This window comes from Astatotilapia calliptera, chromosome 5 (assembly GCF_964374335.1).
Source record: "Astatotilapia calliptera chromosome 5, fAstCal68.1, whole genome shotgun sequence".
NCBI classification, from domain to species: Eukaryota; Metazoa; Chordata; class Actinopteri; order Cichliformes; family Cichlidae; genus Astatotilapia; species Astatotilapia calliptera.
Window position 1 is genome coordinate 6,238,705 of NC_137426.1, and position 22,537 is coordinate 6,261,241.

General features: G+C 38.0%; 1 protein-coding gene across 1 annotated transcript in view; it reads left to right on the forward strand.

Moving 5' to 3' along the window:
* cdh22 (cadherin 22) overlaps window positions 1-22,537 on the forward strand; it is a 194,397-nt gene that overhangs the window by 166,933 nt on the left and 4,927 nt on the right. The window contains exons 11-13 of the mRNA XM_026166884.2: window positions 16,532-16,649; window positions 20,144-20,293; window positions 20,567-20,668. Coding sequence (XP_026022669.2) covers window positions 16,532-16,649; window positions 20,144-20,293; window positions 20,567-20,668 — 370 coding nt within the window. The remainder of the gene's footprint in view (window positions 1-16,531; window positions 16,650-20,143; window positions 20,294-20,566; window positions 20,669-22,537) is intronic.

Genomic DNA, 22,537 nt, shown 5'->3' on the forward strand with positions numbered 1-22,537 from the left:
GCATATTTGTAAATTAGAAGCTTTTTCTATTTCATATTTTGGTTAGTTTACATCATAAATGATGTCAGGGGACACATGCAGCATAAAGGATCATGGATGTGAAACATCCATTTTGGATATATTGTAATGATTCACAATATTGAATATTATGTATGAAGAGTATACAGTGTCTTTGGAAGCGGCAGTTAGAATGAAATATGGTCACCAAAATGGAAACATTACACAAATATTCAAACAAATGTTTGATAAATGAACAAGGTTTTTGCATTCCTCTGATTCCATGTAATGTATCGTTTGGTAGAGACTTCTGTATTTTTTTGTTTAGTATTGTTTTTGCTTAGTATTATTCCTTTCACTTTTCTACTGATAGCCCTGTGGTGCAGTGGGCAATATGAAGAACAGGGAGTAAGTCTCTGAGGTAAAGTCTGAAGAAACTGGACTTATCAAAAGTGTGATTAAATTGTTTAAAAAAAACTGCCCTCGTGCACTTGAAAGTGGAACAGCCCTCGTGGTCTTAGCAGGAATGCATCTCAAAGTCTATGTGAGATGCATTCCAGCTCTGTGTGTGTGTGTGTGTGTGTGTGTGTGTGTGTGTGTGTGTGTGTGTGTGTGTGTGTGTGTGTGTGTGTGTGTGTGCATTAAAATGTTTTCGTACCTAGATTACAAACCAGCCTATTTATTCTATTTATTGTCTTGTAATTCCTGATTATTTCCATATTTTTGCACAGCTCCACGCTATGATCTGTTTGACACTTAACACCAAAGGCAACTTTAGACTCAGCTCTAGGGCAAAGGCACAAATTCCCCCACGAGTCCTGTGTCAGAAAGTTAATTGCTTTCCAAAGTATTTATTTAGTTATTTATTTGCTATAAATTAAAACATTATTATAAAATAATTACAGATTTTGATACTGGATATCTATCCCAGAAATGTATTTGATTGGATTGATTCAGTCATATTGTTCTGCCTGTCAAGAAGTCTTTTCTTTAAAATGTCACTTAACAGGCTCTTCATGAGAGAGACGTCTTTCCTTCATGACAAAACCTTGATAGAATTTTAATTCTACCTTTAATGTTTGCCCCTAATTCTGATATGCTTCACTTATGCCTTTTTCAGGTGTTTCTTTTTTTCTTTTTTAATTAAGACGTGATCTGTCTGTTGAAAGTTGTTTCATTGTGGGAAAGAAAGTGGTTTCTGATATTTGATTTAATAGCATCTTATAATCCAATCAGGGCTAAAACGGCAAATAGTGCATCGTTTAAATAAAATTTAATTCAAAGAATTTCAGTCAGTTCAACCATTCATTCATTAATTAATTTTCTAAATGGAAAACATATAAGCCCTGCGATAAAACATTAATACCCAACAATCAAACAGTGGGAGTCTGTGCGAAAATCAAGACAAAGGCACTGATGTGGCTATTTCCAATCCAATAGAAGGCCAGGTCTTTCCACTGATCACCATTAAAAATGGACAAAGTCATTAGGGTGTTATATTCACCTTACATAGCCAACAGGCCCTGAGCTGAGTTAGAGCCAATTATCGTGTGCAGAGCAAAGGAATAATTAAAACAGCAAGGCTTTAAAGTGGGGCCTCCATGCTGGAAGCTGCATTTACATGTGTAATGAGGCTCAGGCCTCTCCTCCCCTTGATCCACAGACTCTTAACCACTTATAGCCCCCCTGTGCCTCTGCAGTACCACCAGTCTGTGCCTTTCTAGAACGTTGTCTGGTCTGATCTCCCTCACTCCCACCTCACTCTGTCTCCCATCTGTGAGAGCCCACATTAACCTTCAGCTCCTAATCACATAGAGATGATTAGTCTTCCAGCTAAAAAGATCATTGCTGGCTCCCAGCATTGTAAAAGAAAAGGTTTTTTAATGTTCTCATTAGAGAGAAAGGCAGTGAAATATTTCACATTGTAATTACAAACTAAAAGTGCATGCACAAGACTGTGCTGTCTATCCATCCATCTCTTATTTCATTTTATTTATTTATTTTTACTATCATCCTGTGAGGTTGGCAAATGGCAGGAACATCTGTTCCTTTTCTTCCGTTTTCATTTTTTGTATTTTCTCTACAGAGTCTCTTTAAATTTTGTTATGGGAAGTTGAGTAGGCTGTAAGGATTGAAATTAATTGTTTAAAGCATTTTCAGCCTCACATTCATGCTCAAGGGTAACCAATGGGAGACATGCAGGAAACAATTTGACCTTTGTAATTTCCATGGATAATATAAAAATGGTTTCCTGTAGACACTGTGAGTCCCTACATATTAAAACATAGAGCAAGTGGTCTAAAAACCAATTTTGTTTTTGGATGTTTTATGATACGAGTTCAAATTTAAAGTATTTTTTCACAGATGAGTGCTTTTTAAATTTGTTTATTTGTTATTGTTTTTTATTATTAAGTTGGGTGCAGACATTTCACATTTTAGATCAGAAGTGTCAAGGAGACACAGACAGTTGGTCCACAACCAACCTGTTAACGTGTCCAATTCAGCTGCTGGATGGCTTTGCAAAGTGTCATTAAATTACTTATGTTACGTCCGACGTGGCAGACGTGTGGAGTTGTAGATTAGGACCGAAGATGCAGCTTGTGATGAGAGTGAACTTTATTTAGTAAGAAGGATGAAAAACAAACAGAAACGGCGAGGCAAGAATAAACTTAAACTGGAACAACTAACAAAACAAACCTAAAACCAAACCCAGAGATGTAGGGAGACACGGAGAGACAACGGAGGGAGATACGCAGGAAGATGGAGGAGAACAACACAGACGAACCAGTGACTACTAAGACAGAAGAAACGACTTAAATACACTCAGAGAAACACAGGGAGATTACACACAGGTGGGGGACACAGCTGGGAGTGATTAACATGACGAGAGCAGGGAGGCAAACTGAAAACACTCACATAAGACGCAGACCTTCACAATAAAACATACACGTAATGACTAGAGATGGACTGATCCAATATTACGTATCGTATCGGTCCGATACTGACGTAAATTACTGGATCGGATATCGGAGAAAAATAAAAAATGTAATCTGATCCATTAAATATCAAAAAAGCACCTCACAGAACTTTCGACACGTTGTAACTCTCCTCCTAACCGTAGCACGTCGGAGCAGTGTGCTCACGGGATAGAGCGGCTGTGTGTATTTGTAGCCTTGCTACCAATCCGGCATTTCATCTCTGAGGAAGTGATCCCAGAGAGGAGAGAAGTAAAGCAAGTGTGTAAGTTCATCTCTGAATGTTTGTAAAGCATTCCCGTGTTAAGCTTAACAACCTATATATGGAGTGACTGCCTCTTCTCTCCCCCTCCCTCTCCTGCTGCTACTTCAATTATGAAACTGATCAGTGATCAGCTGATCGGCTTTTCTGTCGCGAGTCCGTCTCTCTTGTTTGTTTATCTCCCACATTGCACCAGAAAGAGGAAACCAGCGGCTGAGCACGTTTAAGCTTGATAATCTGTTTTTAGAATTTATTTAATATTACTTTCTACACCAGGATCCTTTACTACTTAGCTGACAGCTGGTAACTGTGCAGGGGCGGATCTAGCAAAGTTTAGCCAGGGGGGCCGATAGGGCATGAACAGGGAAAAGGGGGCACAAAGACATACTTTTCTTTCTTATTCTCATTTAAAATGTCTAGCTTTTATTAAATAATTATCTGAATCTTACACCCAAAGTTTTAATCTGATGTAAAATGAATAGAAGTCCATTACTGTATATAGTAACTATTAATGTCATGAATCGCTGTGCGGCAGGCAGGAGTTGGACCCAAAAGGCAGGCACGAAGTTTAAACACAAAGAACTCAGCTTTATTCGCTGGCAGGAGAAAGTCATACAAAGCAAACTAAACTGGAAACTCACAAACTAAACCCACAGAGAGACACAGGGAGATCCACACAGCATGAGGGACGACGCGACAAGCAAAGCAGGACACATTCACATAAGACACGGACCTTCAAAGTAAAACAGGAAGGATCACACAGAGACACGAACTTGACACAGTGGAGACAGCAACTAAGAAACACAGAGACATAAACCATAAGGCAGAGGACTCTAAGAACCGAAAGACACAGAGGGGAACTCAAACATGCAGACACAGACTTACACAGAACAGAGGGGACACAGAGAAACATGAAGGGCAAGGGATCGAAACTAGAAACCATAGAATAACTCACACAAGTACAATAATACAAACATCACAAAGAACTAAAAACGCTGGGTCAGGAGACCTAGGACCGTGACAATTAAGTCTAATATACTCTAGCAAGCTATAGTACTTTTTCCTTTGGGAAGGTACCATCTGTGCAGTCTGCAGTTCTGTTGAAGAAAGATGTTGAATCTATTTAATTATTCTTGAAAAATAATTTATTTCTGGGCATTTTTTTTCACACTGCATCAAATTAAAGTTGATTACGTCGATTAAGCATCATGAGGTGGGTGAGGGGTGGTTCCTTATTTTTTCGTTTTTGTTTTTTTTTGCTGGGAGTTTTAGAGCCCTAGTAGTTAGGTTGCTTACTCTTTAAAATACCAGAATAGGGAGGATGGAGTAGGTTTAAGTTTATTAGATTGATCAGTATTGCTGAACTATGAAATATTTTGGGTGCAGTGCATTTTTTGCATACAGATATAACAGAATAGCTTTAGTGGGTTTTTTTGGGGTTTTTTTTAACTTGAGTATGAACTTATACAAAAAGCAGCAAGATATTAAAAAAACAGTTTTATTGATTAAAAAACACACTATTCATATTCATATTCGGATTCATATCGGTATCGGCGGATATCCAAATTTATGACATCGGTATCGGACATAAAAAAGTGGTATCGTGCCATCTCTACTAATGACACAATACACAAACTTAACACAGACTCAGAGACGCGGACTAAACACGGAGACTTACTACACTAAGGGGATACACAAGCAGGGAAGACACCAAACAGAGGGAACACAACTAAACCCTAGAACCCCAAAGCAACAGTTGCTGTAATTGTGACAAAAAAATAAATAAATAAACAGAATCCAAATTGTAGGGTTCTATTGAAGCAAAGTGTTGTTGCCTAATGTGCTTGAAATACTTTGATGTCTGCCGCTTCCCAAGATGCACTTATTTATTCAGCAAAATAAGCTGCCAAAAGAGGAGCCTAGAGGTATAAGCATGACTTGACAGATGTGTAAAATGCAATTCAATTTTGTTCCAGCTCCCGAGAATGTTGTTAATCAATTTAGAAACTTGGACAGGCCAGCAGCTTTCAGAAAGAGAAGTAATTAAACATTTATTACTTTATCATGGAAGACAGAGATGTCAAACACAGTCGTGGTGTCATCTTTTGCCTAATGTATAAACGTCTAGATTCAGATAATGTGCACTTCATCCACTTCATCTGGAATCTTTTAGTGGTAATCTGAGGTTAGATCAGGTTACTGTTGTTTTGTTCAGTGTCTACACTGTTTGTTTGTGTTTTTTAAAGCATCACTTCACAGGGAGAATTCATTAGAGCCAACATAACACCTGTTGTCGTGAAACTAAATCGACATCAAATAGTTTGGCTCAAGATTTGAAACTTTTCACAGAGGAGTTTTCTATCAGTTTCAAGTTGTCTTTTCAAATCAGCTAAACCCACATGCGTGGCAAACTTTATATCGAGTGATTGATAGCAGGTCTTGAGTATTCATAATTAAAGTAATTTATTTAATACCTAAATCATTTAGGCATACACTGTGCCATCAATCAATCCTATTATCAATTAAATGTACAGTACAGGGAGTGCAGAATTATTAGGCAAATGAGTATTTTGTCCACATCATCCTCGTCATGCATGTTGTCTTACTCCAAGCTGTATAGGCTCGAAAGCCTACTACCAATTAAGCATATTAGGTGATGTGCATCTCTGCAATGAGAAGGGGTGTGGTCTAATGACATCAACACCCTATATCAGGTGTGCATAATTATTAGGCAACTTCCTTTCCTTTGGCAAAATGGGTCAAAAGAAGGACTTGACAGGCTCAGAAAAGTCAAAAATAGTGAGATATCTTGCAGAGGGATGCAGCAGTCTCAAAATTGCAAAGCTTCTGAAGCGTGATCATCGAACAATCAAGCGTTTCATTCAAAATAGTCAACAGGGTCGCAAGAAGCGTGTGGAAAAACCAAGGCGCAAAATAACTGCCCATGAACTGAGAAAAGTCAAGCGTGCAGCTGCCAAGATGCCACTTGCCACCAGTTTGGCCATATTTCAGAGCTGCAACATCACTGGAGTGCCCAAGAGCACAAGGTGTGCAATACTCAGAGACATGGCCAAGGTAAGAAAGGCTGAAAGACGAGGTTTTATAGTCCATAAAACCTTAGAAAAATCAGTCCGATGAAATGAGAGTGAGTCTAGATGGGCCAGATGGATGGGCCCGTGGCTGGATTGGTAAAGAGCAGAGAGCTCCAGTCCGACTCAGACGCCAGCAAGGTGGAGGTGGAGTACTGGTTTGGGCTGGTATCGTCAAGATGAGCTTGTGGGGCCTTTTCGGGTTGAGGATGGAGTCAAGCTCAACTCCCAGTCCTACTGCCAGTTTCTGGAAGACACCTTCTTCAAGCAGTGGTACAGGAAGAAGTCTGCATCCTTCAAGGAAAACATGATTTTCATGCAGGACAATGCTCCATCACACGCGTCCAAGTACTTCACAGCGTGGCTGGAAAGAAAGGGTATAAAAGAAGTAAAACTAATGACATGGCCTCCTTGTTCACCTGATCTGAACCCCATTGAGAACCTGTGGTCCATCATCAAATGTGAGATTTACAAGGAGTGAAAACAGTACACCTCTCTGAACAGTGTCTGGGAGGCTGTGGTTGCTGCTGAACAGTTGATGGTGAACAGATCAAAACACTGACAGAATCCATGGATGGCAGGCTTTTGAGTGTCCTTGCAAAGAAAGGTGGCTATATTGGTCGCTGATTTGTTTTTGTTTTGTTTTTGAATGTCAGAAATGTATATTTGTGAATGTGGAGATGTTATATTGGTTTCACTGGTAAAAATAAATAATTGAAATGGGTATATATTTGTTTTTTGTTAAGTTGCCTAATAATTATGCACAGTAATAGTCACCTGCACACACAGATATCCCCCTAAAATAGCTAAAACTAAAAACAAACTAAAAACTACTTCCAAAAACATTCAGCTTTGATATTAATGAGTTTTTTGGGTTCATTGAGAACATGGTTGTTGTTTAATAATACAATTATTCCTCAAAAATACAACTTGCCTAATAATTCTGCACTCCCTGTATTTGCTCTGTTTACCTTGAATTATACCACTATGGTTGCCTGTCCCTGCACAGACACATGCTAAGAAAAGGCATGCATACACACACCCACACACATGCTGTACACAGGCTGCACTGTCACACTCTTAATGTGTCAGATCAACCCCCGGTTTACTGCGCTAATGAAGAGCATTTCATTGTCTCCTGTTGTGTGCTCGGTTATCACCCAGTCTCGTTCACAGAGTGTCAGCTCCTTGGCTCAGGTCTAGCTTTTGGTGGAACCACAGAGAAAATCAGATTTACCTAAGCCTTTTAACTGCGGTTGGGTTTGATCCTATTTAAGAGTTGGCAATACAACATATTTGTGTGTGTGTGTGTGTGTGTGTGTGTGTGTGTGTGTGTGTGTGTGTGTGTGTGTGTGTGTGTGTGTGTGTGTGTGTGTGTGTGTGTGTGTGTGTGTGTGTGTGTGTGTGTGTGTGTGTGTGTGTGTGTGTGGTGGGGTTCGGTGCGGTGCGGTGTGCTTGAAGGGAATAAAAAATGGGTGAAAGTGGCAAAGCAGCTTTTGCTTGGAGACAGTTCACACCAGGGCCGTGACACAAAAATTGTTAAATAGCTTCTCACCTTTTATTTACAGAGCCTTCCTTTGCATCCTTCTTATGCAGGTTGATGTTCAGAGATTAAAGGAGAGAAAAAAAAACTTTCCATAAGCCTGAATTAAAGAGAAATACAGGGAAAACAACCACATACAAAATACAGGTTGGATTTACGGTTCTATCATGTAGAACACATGTGCACAACCTTGCCAAAAAGAAATGCATCCTTAATCCATTTCCAGAGGATCAGTTCCAGGTACATCTCCACAGTAAATATAGTTGTGTAGAGTCTTTTTTAGTGGAGTGTACATTTTTAAAAACGACTTCGATAGAAAATGAAACAACAAAGGGAAAATGTTGCCTGACGAGGAAAAGTTGGCACACTGCTATCAGTAATGTACAATAAGATGTAAGAAAGAAATAAGCACGTAATGTTACTTCAAAACACATTGCACTTAGTTTGACATAAATTCAGTGGCGCTGTTAAGGTGTCCTTCACTGTTTTATTGTTTATTCAAATATGAATGCATCTAAAAGACAAAATAAGGAATTAAAGTCCACAATCACAATGAGTGTAGACAGAGGAAACATAATACAATAAAATGCAAACAATGCAAGACACTGATGAGCCCTCAGTGACTATTTGTTAAACATTGCGAAATTCAATGAATTTCCTATAGTAAAAGATCCTGATGTCATTTAGAGATTTAAAAACTGCCTTTCTCTTTAAATTATAGTGTTGATTAATGACACCCTCCAATTATGATTTTGTTCCCACATCTTTGCATTTAGGATTTAACTGAAAGTGAGTTCATGTCTCAGAATGACTCTTAAGAGAAATTTAACGAAGGAAGTGCCGGCAATTTTCTGCCTACATCCCCAAACTCTCTCAGACTGCTGCTGTTCACCAGAGACACACATACTGTATGTAGACACAAAAATTAGATTTTTTTTGAGGTAATATATTCTCTAACTCTGAGAAAAACAACACTTAATATTGTTCACAGCAAGCAAGTTTTAAAAAGGGGTACTGTTTGCCCTCTAAAATATGTGACAAAAGATTGTCTTTACATAGTTACAGCGCAAGCACAATGTCTACAGAATTCAAATGAAAACATTACAAAAATTGTAAATCTGTTTTTAACTGTCACAGGCTTTCAAAATCTGAGTTAAACAGACTTGCATAACAGAACCATGCAAATCTATAAAATATAAAGGTTAAATTATCATAGCAAATAAACAAAGCCAATTTAGTAGTGTAAAGATCATTATTCAACACCCAAATTATGAATGAGTCTTAATGGTCTTATGATGTGATCCATTTTAACTACAATTGCCATTCGGGCCATGAATCACACAAAATAATACATACGTAACTTAATTTTATTAAGATTTTACAGGATTTAATTTACATTTAACATTTGATATTCCTGGTCCGTGTCCTGATTTGGCAATTTTCCCCAGTGTTCAGCACCTCTCTAAATGGCACATGACTGTGTTCATGCGCCATCCCTCACCCACCTCGTGGTATTTATCTGATTAAATGCAAAGAGACAGATATCATATAGTGCAATGTGTGCAGAAAAAAGGCTGGTTGGAAAGCCAAATACTAAGTGTGGCCTGGGGTAACAGAGCCCTGTCAGCTCTGCCATGCTGTCTTACAGTTGGCTGAGTGGGTCAATGCGACAGATCACCTCGGTTTGGCCAAAATATTGCCAACCTCTAACCCTCGAGGACTGAGTTTGAAATAGCTAAATGCTAAGCCTGCACTCACATAGCACACATATGAGCACATTGTTCACTCACCTTATGGATATGCATAAAGGACTAAGACAAAAACATGCAAGCACACATCAGATATAAAGGAGGAATTGGTAAAACAAGGCGTAAACCAGCAGAGATGAGGAAAAAAACCACAGGAAAATACAGACAGACTCATAGTTTTGCCAGTGCTTCACGAGTAGGAGACTGAATGAATCATCTATTCTACTTACCAAATGCCTCTTCCTTTTGTCTTTCAAATGTGAATGTTGAATCAGATGAACCAGCAGACTTGACAGACTGAATATTCACAGTTTCCTTTTTTTCCCCAAATTAACCTTGTCAGTGTTTACAGCATCAAGGTCTTTGTGCATTCAGTACAACTTTCTTTTCTTCAGGCAGAAAGTCTGGATGTCAAATGATATTTGTCACTGCATCTAAAATGTTAAATTAGCTTTTTTTGTAACTAAACAAATAAAATGAATATACTTAATTTCTGTAATTTTTCTGGAGAGCTTAGCTTTTATTTGCAGGAACACATGAGGACACTTGTCAGCATAATGTCATAATGATTGAGTTAAACCATTTAAATCAGACACTCAAAAAAGGCAGACAGTCAGTACTATAGTTTTTCTTTTGAGGGCAATTCAGATTTTTACCTCAAAACCTGGTAAGTGAATATATTTTAACAACACTATGTTAGGGCACACCTTGCTAGTAACAGATCGGGCTTTGTGCCTTCAGAACTGCCTTAATTTTCAGCAAGATGCTGGAAACATTCCTTAGACTTTGACATGATAGCATTACACAGTTGCAGTAGATTTGTCAGCGAATATCCATGATGCACATTTCCCATCTAAGGTGCTCTACTGGATTGAGATCTGGTGACTGTGGAGTCCATTTGAGTACTGTGAACAAGGAATGGGAATGGATAAGAATTTAGTAATTCTGATTCTATTATTGATATCACTTACTGATTCGATTCCTCATTGATTCACTTTGACAATGACCACCATTGCTAAGCTGCATACGAAAGACATTACATTGATACAATGTTGTTGCATGTTTGTTGTGATCAGTGTTCGGATCTCTACTCAGAAAAAGTAATTATTACACACATTACACTGAATGCGTTTCCCTAAAAGTAATGCAGTATGTTAATTACACCAAGAAAAATTTATTCCTCCACTTTACCATCGCGGTGTTGTGCAATAAAAATAAAAGTTATGTCCATATCCACACTATATACTGCAATGCCATTTCCCTCCTCTGGCACACAACCCGAAATCGGATGGATAAACAAGCAGACTAGCAAATTCAAAAAATTGGATGCTGGGTACCGGTTTTCTACAAGAACCAGTTCACGATTTTTCTATGGTGCCAGTTAATATTACTTTTTATTTTTCGCATGCATCTTTTGACAGTCTAGTCTGGCCATGCAATGTGACTCAAGTTTTGCACAATGCATTGAGTCAGTTTAATTCTACGCTGGGCAACAGGAGAATGCTTTTCACCACTCAGAATAATGGATGCATTTGAAAACGCACCGCTGATGCTTGCAGTGAATTCCAGGCTTCAGAGATGAACCCAGCACTACACATTTTAAGTAGTTCAATGTTTATTTATTTATTTTTTTCATTACCCTCCCCACTGCCATCATGAAATGGCTGATTTCTACTGTGAATGAGAAAGCCTCCTCTGCCTCACAACCTTCACCTTTCAGACACCTATAGTGTAGATGGGGTGTACTTTTGGGAAGTCTCCCCCTGTAGTTTTCCAGAGATGCAAGAGATTTAAGGGGGTCAGGAAAGGGGACTGCTAGATAGAAATCTAATTAGGTGATTGTGCTTGAGGGAGCTTCACTAGCTGCTCGATAAACTCCCACACACTCCTCTCTCATTTCTCTCCCTCACTTTACACTCTCTCCCTTGGCACTTAGTTTCCACTCACCCTGCGATGCTGCAAGAGAGTCCCCCCCACTGAGGGCACAGTCACAGAAAGCAGATCATGGCTCATTTACTACATCGTCACTGTTGTTCATATTCTTCAAATAGAGGAGTAGATTCATCCCCCGGTTGATTATAAAGTTATTGCTTATAGTGTCTTCTCTTTGCTCATTATTCTTTTACCTTCAGAGAGAAATAAAGTTGACAGTGCTTCAGAGAACGATGAGAAGAAACTATCATCCCGTTTTGGCATACAACACTGAACTGTATTTTTCATAGATCACTGTGTATATGTGGTAGTTTTTGCCCTATGTCACTGTGTCTATGTTATTGTGTGAGAAGACACACACACGTAAAGATTTTATTGCCGGTCAAAATACTCTGTGAAATACAAATGTCTTTAGAAAAGGGGATGTTTGTCCCTTTTTGAATTTTGTTTGGCCTTTGCTCTTCTTTAAATTCTCATATTAAACGAATCGAAGTGTGATTATAGAAGAAATCAAAGATTTAAAACAGCAGTGCAAACATTTGAGCCATGGTTTACAGTATTTTCATGAAATAATTTGCAATTCATGATTAAAGCAGTCATATAACTCTGATGGTGACAACATGCCGACTGTGGCATGGATGTTTGTACCAACACTGGCAATGTTTGTCATATTCAAAGTGTGTAGGAAACTTTAGTCACGGTGCTCCAATCAAGAAAGCAAATGAGATGGCATTGCTCATTTTTCCACATCATTGTGGAAAAGAAGATATCAAAATATCTTGGGGTTACATTAAACATCATTTACATTTAGAGTATGTATAAGGTTGGATCCTGGCATTATAGCTTAAGGGTTTTTTGTTTGTTTCTTTTTTCTTAACTCTAGATCCACGAATGACCCCATTTTTAGAACACTTCTCTGAAGCACTTATTGTTGCTAGGTTACAAAACCGTCTTCTTCGATGTTAGATTGTAAATTACTAGTTTGTCAGTGACAGCTAGAATCAGTTTCTTCTTCTGGCACTCTGGACAGTATTGATATTGTAGGTCCCACCTCTTCTTGGTTTTGATTGGTTAGGGAGAAAGAAATGACACTGATGAGTGCTGTCATGCTGAACTATATCCAAAATTGTCCTATTTTCAAACTGACAATACAAAACACTGTGTACTTTAGTGTTTTTTCACCAAAGACAGCTACAGAAGATTTGTATCCTCTGATACTGTGCAAAAAAACTTTTCAATTTTCAATTCAATTTTGTTTATAAAGCGCTAAGTCAGCTCAAGGCGCTTTATATTGTAACAAAAAGACAATATAATAACACTGAGGAAAAAAGCATGCCCTGTGGGCATAGAACCTCATTCTACATGTCTAAGCTACCACACACATGTAATGCCGCTCTTAATGCTTCTTGACATTAACTTGCAAAGCTGCATGTGACTCAGTATGATCTCACATTAAACAGACTTGCCAGTGCCCTAGAAAGTCTGTGTTATGTCTGATTGTGTCTGAGTTAAAAACAGTAAAGGTAAATTGTTCTGGGAGTTTTATCTGGGCACTGCAGACCGTAACCAAGCACTCACATTGCTCAACCAAACTGTATTTCGAGGAGTGTGCCCGTATCTGATATGGAGAGGCTCACGGTGTGTGGCGGACGTGAGAAAGGCGAACTGCAGACGATATCCTGATATGATTCTCTTGACACTGGCTCATGTGTAAAAAATGTTGAATATAAAATGTGGGATTTGAGTCGTCTCATAATATGCTTTCATTTTTTTAATCACATTTTATGAGTACAGCCACTATTTCATATTCCATGTGTTTCTATAATTTGTGAGTGGAGATTTTGCACCACACTGAGGAAGAAGCAGTGATTTAGTCTGAAATCATGCTGTAGCATTTTGTAATTACAAAGTAAGGCATATTTTCCAAAACAGCCTCCCTGAGCTGTTAGTATGACTAAGCCTGTTCTGTGTTTGTGATGCAACGTCAATCCTGAGACGCTGTTTATTGTGAAGGCACAATTGTGGCCCGGAAGTGTGCTCAGCAGTAGCTTAGTCACAGTAATGCATAGCCATCACTCACGCTCAAAGAGTTCTGTGCAGTGCCATAAATGAGGCTCTCTCACAGACGGGCAAATTGAGCTTAAAATCACACAATGAAGCAGATGACTTTATATGTGAACCACAAGGATTACATCTACAATAATATTGTTTGAATAATCAATTTACAGATGATGAATGAAGGACGCATTTTTGTAAAAGGATGAAAGGGAGACACTTTGTAAAAGATAAATGTAAAGGACAAGCAATTAGAGAAAAAGGTAATCACCGTGACAAACAGTGAGAACAGGCCAAAGAGGCATACGGGTGAAGAGAAAAGACAGAAGGGTTTAGTTCAATAAAAAAAAAAACTCTTTAACATTTTTCTGCACCTGTATCCTGCATCTAAAAGAAGAGACTAACAGCTGAGTAATGGCTTGATTCATTTCTCTTGATCTTATCTGATCCTGCGTGCTTTTCTGAAACCAGACAAAGGAATTACAACTGTCGAACACCTGCTTTAATCATTCTGAAAAATGCCTCACTTAAGAGTTCTGGAGGTTGTTTGTCGTGTGTGTCTCTACTGATTTTGAACTCTCTCTCTCTGTGTGTGTGTGTGTGTGTGTGTGTGTGTGTGTGTGTGTGTGTGTGTGTGTGTGTGTGTGTGTGTGTGTGTGTGTGTGTGTGTGTGTGTGTGTGTGTGTGTGTGTGTGTGTGTGTGTGTGTGTGTGTGTGTACATGTACCCGTCACCTAGTACAAGATAAAACTTGTCTGCCTCAACACCAACAGAAACAATATTGCAAAAAATAACCCCACTATAAAGGCTAAAATAAATTTGCTGGTCTTTTTACAAGGTTCTACAAAAATTATAACAGTGGTGGACTTCAGGAGATATTGCCTGTTCCACATTCCTTTCTCAACCATTTACATTTTATATGTATATTTTTAATCATTTGTTTTATGCAATGATTTTCTGCCTAGACACTTTATCTCTGTCATATAATGCGATGTTTTGCAACTAAGTGCAGAGTGTCGAGCATAAGTCCTAAATCTTTAAAGAATGTAGATTAGGTCAGAGGGAAGCTGTGTTTGCAATCAGAATGATGCTGCTGATGATGACTGAAAAAAATGAGTATTTGTTGGTTTGTTTGTTTGTTTTTGTAATTTTATCAGAACCACTGAAGTTGATTGCAAATCAAACAATTAAGATGTGATGAGGCTTAAAATAATCATCCACATACTCACATATGTTAAATGTTCATTTTTTTCCTTCTTCTTCCTGTTAAAAGGGAGTTTTTTCTTCCCCCTGTCACCAAGTGCTTTCTCACAGGGTCTCATCTGGTTGTTGTGGATTTCTCTGTATTATTGTGTGATCTTTAACTTCAAGCAACCTTTGTTGTGATGTAGTGATAGGGCTGGACTGGTAATCAGGCATACTTTGCATCTTCCAATGGATCAGTATAATTTATTTTTCTCTTTGTTGACATAATTAAACAGTCTACAGGTCGGCTTGAAGGGCTGGCACTACAAGCACTGACACCTGCCCATTGGTTAATTTTCATTACTGACACTGGCTTGCCCCATAAAATCTCTTAACTTGACCGGCCCCTCCACTACCTTTCCTGTATGCTCATGCACCTTGTTGAATAAAGTTTAGTGGCCATTGAGAACTGCTGGAGGGATAGCAGTCCCAACAAGAGACCGAGGAAGGTGCAATTAATTTTAATATTTATTTAATATTAAAGTGCAGAAATCACATGGATGGGCATAATAGAGAAGGGAGAGATTCAAGAGATTAAAAAAAAACTTTTTAAGATAAGTGTGGTTCAAACTGTGACTCATCTGACTAAGTGTGGGTTGTATGAAATCAGTTATTATGAAAATATTTACATCATTTAGTTAATGGCAGCTGGAAGACATGGCTAAGATAACATGCATTAATATAAAAAGAAGGGTGAATAAATAACTTAAGTTATATCACACATGCATCACAAATATTTTTCATCTAGTGCCATCGTAACATCCATGTCATGTAGATCATTTTGACATTTATTTTGAACAAACAAGTTTGAAGAGGTACTGTTTTGTCTGCAGCGTTTTTGGTTTATTTTATTTACCTAAACCCAGTGATTGTTTTGCAATAAACAAAGATGAAGATAATCAAAATAGTAATGACATGGTCTTAGAGGTTGTGTACTGGCAGAGGAAACACAGAAACAGAGCCGATGGATGTGATGTGAAAATATCATTTATCAGCTCGTGGTTTCATGCTGGCTGTGGAGTAATAGGATGAGAGGAAGATGAATTGTCACTGAGGGCCCCATGTTAAGGTGAAAGGATCTCCAGGGGCTGTTTGATGTCTGTTCAGCTCACAGTGAATCCTATCTCACCTTATTGTATCCACACAGAGTTCTCAAAATTGGATCACAGTTGATTTTTATCTTTGAATGTGGATCACTATTATTGCATTAGATACGAGAACTACACCCCCACCTAGTCTGTCTTTCTTTCTGTTCTCCTACACATTTCCATTTTGACTTTACTCCTTCTTAGCACAAATATGGCAACATCAGAGAGTGTCTCTGACTCTGGCTCTTTTTTTCTGTTCTTAGTTCTTTTCTCTTTTTAGTGAGATATTTTATGCCAGTTTTGCATTTCTACCATAAGACTTTTTTTATTATTTTGCTGTGTCAACTTTCTAGAAAGGATTTTTTTTCAGTCTCTTTGCAACTGTAGTCCCTTTAAACTACTCTGTTATATCGGACGCTTTCTTAGTCTGTTGCATCCAAGTACACTCGTTCCACATCAGTTTCTCGTTTATAAAAGAAATATTTGAAATGCAAAGTGTTTTTATATATACATTTATTTGAAATGGGTAGAAAAGTCTTAACGTCTGTGCCTTCTTTCTTGTTACTTTATTTCACTTTTTCTTCTTTGCTTTCCTAAGTTAATTCACACCATCAGTGTGGTGGATAGGGACGAGCCACAGTCTGGACATCGTTTCTACTTCAATCTTGCCCCTGAAGCCTCCAGCAATCGGTACTTCTCCCTGTTGGATTTGAAAGGTAAGAGGGTAGAGATCCTAAATTAAAGTTATGTGTGAATAAGCATTCAGTATTTGTGCAGCTATGCCGATAAGATTATCAGCATTATTGAATTTTTAGGTAATGACAGTAAAAGTAGGAGTCCTGTCTATGACCAGGTGTTATATTTGTTATGAGTGAGTTTAAGGGTTTGGATGTGCACAGGTGTGACATATCTATAATGAACTGATACTTATCACCATAATGAAGTGATAATATTAATAATATTTTATTATTAATAATTGACCCCTATAAGGTCCAAGTGATGAGGAAAAGTAACAAAAAGTATCCAGGTTGAAAAAAAAGGAGACAAGGAGGCACAATTGCTAACTTAAAAGTTTGTATTATTTTTTCTTACTAAATAAATTGAAAGAGACGGACAAGCCACTATCGCCTTTTAAAGACAGGAAACAACTAAACCAGAGTTTTTTCACTGAATTATAAAGTAAATCAAAAAGGCTGAATCACCAAAACAGACACTCCTCTTCACAGAGAAGGACTAAGCAACCACCACACACAGCTCTCTAGCTACAAACCAAAAAGGCTCTCTGGCACTCGAGTTCTGGCTTTAAGTAGTCTGGCACCTAAGGGGGACAGGCAGCAGGACACTCGCCTACATAGACCCTGCAAGGACCGTACCACTATATAGAAATTTGGTGAAATCCATTTTTAAAAATGCACCTTAAGACAATGTTTACTTAAAAGACTGTTGCTCAAAAAACTTTGTGAAAATATAAATTTAAATACATAATTACAGTTTCTGCGTTATTTTAATCCAGTGCCAGATGGTTGATGTTTTTAACATAAAATAACCGATAAAGTTAACTGCCAGAAGACAAGTTGTTTGAGATGTTTTTTACGGTGTAGGGAAAATTGTGTATTTTTTGTGTGATTAGACCTTTGTCTCATAAAAGGGAGATATTTCTATTATTATTTTTTGGATAAACACCAGCTGTTACGCTCCTGCTAGTTGGGAAAAATATCATTAGAAGATATTGCATGCCAGTATGTGGATGATTCTCTGCATTTTAAAAAAGTACTTTTATGGTTTTATGGTATATCTCATAAACTGCAGAGTTGTACCGTGACTATATTTTTTTCAAAGCCTTTTATATAAATGTTTAAGCTTTGGAATATCTTTCACATTTGAACACTTTAACAGTGGATTTTTTTCTCTATTCCTCAAATGATGACTTTTTTTTTTTCAAATATTGTGTTGAACATAAAATTTATACCTACCTGCAAAATGTAAGGAAACATTAAAATCAGTGTTCCCCAGTGATGACTTTGCTTTGTCAGGAAGATGAGCTTCTCCATGCCTGTCTGTGTTTTTGCAAATGCACTTGCAGATCCGTCGTTTAGATATGTGTACCTAAGTGAATGTGACAACTGGCTAAATCAAGATTGATCTGACACCAGGAAAATGTCAGGGGAGCAGCCGGAGCCACAGAAATGTCACTGTAAAGGAGGCAGCAAGGTCTGCTGCAGTTCCGCTCGCTTAAATGTGAATCCAACAAATATAACACAATAATAAAGATACAGACACTGGGGACAGCAGAAGTATACCACAAGTGTTTTTCTGCCTTTTCACAAAAAAATGCACACTTACACACACATTGGAGAATCATAAAGGTTATCAGTGTCTGCTTACAATATCTGCCTTCTATGTAGGTGATTATGGAAACTGGTAAATAATCACAATACATATATTCTTAGATGTAATGTCACCCTATTTCCCTGGAAAAAATACACAACTTTCATATATAAATATATATATGTAGCCTACAAGCCCACAAACAACACCTCAGAACATGTATATGTTTTGATGTGAGGCAAACAAAATACCACTCAGACTTTTGATTCTTCTACCCCTCTTTTTTACACTGCCTTTTTTTCATGGACACATTTGTCAGCTTGTCACTTTCAATCTGTCACTTCTCTTCCTTATCATGGCCTCACATTGCGTTCTGTCTCCAAGTCTTGACACACAATGATGAAAAGGCATTTTTTTCATGTTGGTAAACTCTTTGAAGTTGTTGCTGGTCGTCTGTAAAGCAAAACCTTATCTCAACAAATATAATTTGCTGCTACATGACAAACTGCCTTCATGTTATGGGTGAAATGCCCCGTAGCATGCTAAAAAGATACATAAGACAAATTTAAAAGGAAAATAAAAATACACATTTTGTTATAAAAAAGAATTGAAAACTGAATCCTAATCTAATTATCCTTCCGGATACAGAAATTAAACGATACGTGGTGTGGGGGTGTTTTAAAGTTTTCAGAGGCATACAGTCTCAGACTGTTGTGTTCATTTGGACTGGCAAATTAAGTGATCAATTACATTGTTACTGTTGGATACAGACTGTAGCAGATGCAGGGAGAATCTTTTCCGTACAGCAGTGGAATGGAATGCTGTGTTAAAGTCAAAAGGACAAATTGAGGTGTAGGCTTCCCGTACTTAAACAGTAATATGAAAATTGTTCTACATGTGTCAGAGGAGCTCCAAGACAACACGAATAACAGTGATATACGTTTGAAGAGATGAATTACTTGCTATCCTCTATGCAAGTATACCCACGAAGCCACTCTGACTCTATTTGTCAAAGCCTCATCCTGTATTCTGACTTACATTTATCTTTGTCTCTGGCAGAGAGCTTGTACATACACAAGTAAAGTTTAATTTCACACAGTGGCTTTCACAGTGATTTCCTCTCCTCTTGTTGTTTGCTTTTGAAAAAGAAGATACATGTTAAATGTTAATGGCATAAAAGCAGTTTATTTTACCATAAAAGTTTAACCTCAGGTTAAACTTGACATTCTTTATCTGGAAACCTTGGACTGTGCACCGACTAAAATTATTTATTCTACTTGAGTTACTTCTACTTCTATTTGGAATTATTGTCAACTTTCAAGTCTTGAAAACTATAATTATTTATTTAAGTTTGAGTGAACAACACTTCTACAAGTAGTTCTTTTACTGCTTTTCTCAGTGCAGATGTAAGTACACCCATATGGAAAAGAAATAGTAAAAACTTGTATGTGATTACTCATGAAAGTGGCCACTTTCATGAGTAAATCATATAAGGCTTACATGATTTACTCATGAAAGTGGCCACTTTCTCATTACTTTCATACATTGTTTTAGTAAGTATCCAAAACATACAAGTTTCATTATATAATTTTTCAAGGGATCTTATATCTGTTTTCACTCTTATATGCTTTTCATACAAGTTTCACACAAGACAGATACAAACTTTATAAGATTTATGTATATCTTTTCCATATGGGCAAAGTAGACAAAAAACCACAACAGTGATAATAAACTTACTGATTTGAGTTCCATGAAATTTACTGAAGGCTAGTAAAAGCTAGACACTATCAAGGAGACATAGATGGTATTATTTATCATAAAGACACTAATATGTGTTTCTCTGCTTTACCTTCTCTCTGATCCCAACCCATATCTGACCCAGACAACACAGCTGGCATCCGGACTCAGCGGTCAGGCTTTAACCGCCATGAGCAGAACGTGTACTTCCTGCCTATTCTAGTGGTTGACAGTGGGCCTCCCTCCCTCAGCTCCACAGGCACCCTGACCATTCGTGTTTGCGGCTGTGACACAGGTGAGTGCTGCTGTATGAGCTGCACCATTACTAACATTATCATCACTGTCACCTTCTGCAGAAGCGGGAGTGCTAAAAGGTCATCTACATGCCAAACAACAAAATAACACAAGGGCATAAATTTGCATCAAAATGGTCCTCTACAGAGATTTCACACTCTTAAAATCATAATATATACATGATAAAAGACATTTTCTTTACAAGATGAGGCTTTGACAAACTGCTTGTGTTGAATTTGCAAAGTAAATGCTCCTTTTATGTTTTATAATGCAGATGGAGCCATCCAGTCCTGCAATGCCACAGCCTATGTAATGAGTGCAGCTCTCAGTCCTGGGGCACTTATAGCATTACTGGTGTGCATGCTTATACTAATAGGTAAGCAAGTGAATGTTCTTATAAATGCATGGAAGATGAATGTATTGCTGTATGTTGAATTTTTGTATGGATTCATTCGTTTGCTTTTTTGCTGTAATGCTTAGTTTGGGATGGTTACTTTGAGATTCAGTGGAATCACAGTGGGATCAACTAGTTGACAGCTGGGCCTAAAGACATCAGTTCAAGCTCAGTGCCTTTTTGTCATTAATTCCTACAGTCATGTTACCTTTTATTGGACTGGTCAGTTTTATATTTAATCCATATATAATTGAACTGAAAATGCATATTTGTTAAAAACTTAAATGAGAGACATTAAAACAGATCAAAACCACATTTTGTTGCTGCTTTCACTAGAAGAAAGAGGCACAGATGACATCTAGTTTTGTAAACAATATCAAGCTACTTTGATCCCTGGAACACAGACTGTGATGGAATGAATGGGAGTGAAGTGAAAGTCGTCTTGAGAAAGCAAACATTTAAAAGAGCAGCCTCAGCACTTGGAATAGAGGCTTTAAATGGGCTTTCCAGAAATTATTGGATTTTTATAGAGAGACACATACACATGTGCATCTCCTAGCACACATAAATGCATATGCTAACCCCCTAAGAGATGTTTGATATTGCCATTTTTTAAATTTTCATGAGTTTCCTTCCCACTTTCCCCTTCTGTACATGTTGGAGCTCCACTCCACAGTGACAGCATGAGACCACAGCGCTGTCACAGTGTTTTGTTTCCCTCGCTCGTTCCTCGACACACTTTACATTGCACAGGAATTGAGTGATGGATGATGTGACACTATGCAGACTCAACTGTGAATAACATCGCTAACTATTTCTTTTAAGAGCTTTTCTAATGAGAGTTGTTAAAACTCTGTCTCCATTAACTGAGACATCTACTGCAGTGAACTTCAAAAGCAGAGCATCATTTATTCATCATGGCTTTAAAAGCCTCAACAAAATGTTGTGTACAAATCTAAGGCAACCTCTGCTGGCTATAAAAATGTTTCTCTGGTATTGTGGTTATGGTACTCTGAGCAACATTGCATCCCCCTGAAAAACCTGGGTATGGCCTTTAAACTACTAAAAACCTCGATTCTGTGCATGAAAATAGACTGTACAAAATATTTTATTTAATGGGTGGCTTAGTGAACAAAAACAAGCAGTATGCAGTTTTTTTCTTTATTCCGATGGTGTAAGTAATCCGTGCCATTCTCTTGCCTGTAAATGTGCCTCATATAAAAAGCTGAAGGACATGCTAGGTTAAAGCGCCTACATTCTGCTAGTCATCATGTGGACAGTCAAATCTCAGGACTGCAGGGGTTAGGATCAGGGGGATAAACACTGTTTTCACAACTATCATGTAGTGTGAATAACAACACTAGAGTGGGACATGTGACAGGAATCGTATCACTTCAGCTGCACACTTTCCTCTTTTCCTTTTTCATACTATACCACATAACATGCTATACACCTATACAAATTGCAAACCTAGATTAACAACTCCACTCCTAGTAACTGCAATGTAATTCATTCTCTCTATTCAACGTTATTGTGTGCACATCATCTTCTCTCTCCCACATTTGCAGATATACACTCTGACTGCCTAACCAACAAGCTAGCACTCTCTCCAGAGACTGGGCAACCTCTATTATATCAATTGTTGGGTGATGAGAAAAATGAAAACAAATTTCTGCCTAATTACCTTACGAACAAACAATCCCTCCATCAGTTCATTTATAGGCCTGATGTGATGAATCCATTTCACTGCGTTGCAGCATCTGCATGCATCTATTCCAATTACCTCCCATCTGCTTGTGATGAACTCCCGCATGGGGGCAACCAGCGCAGCCCAAGGGTAAATTAACCGTC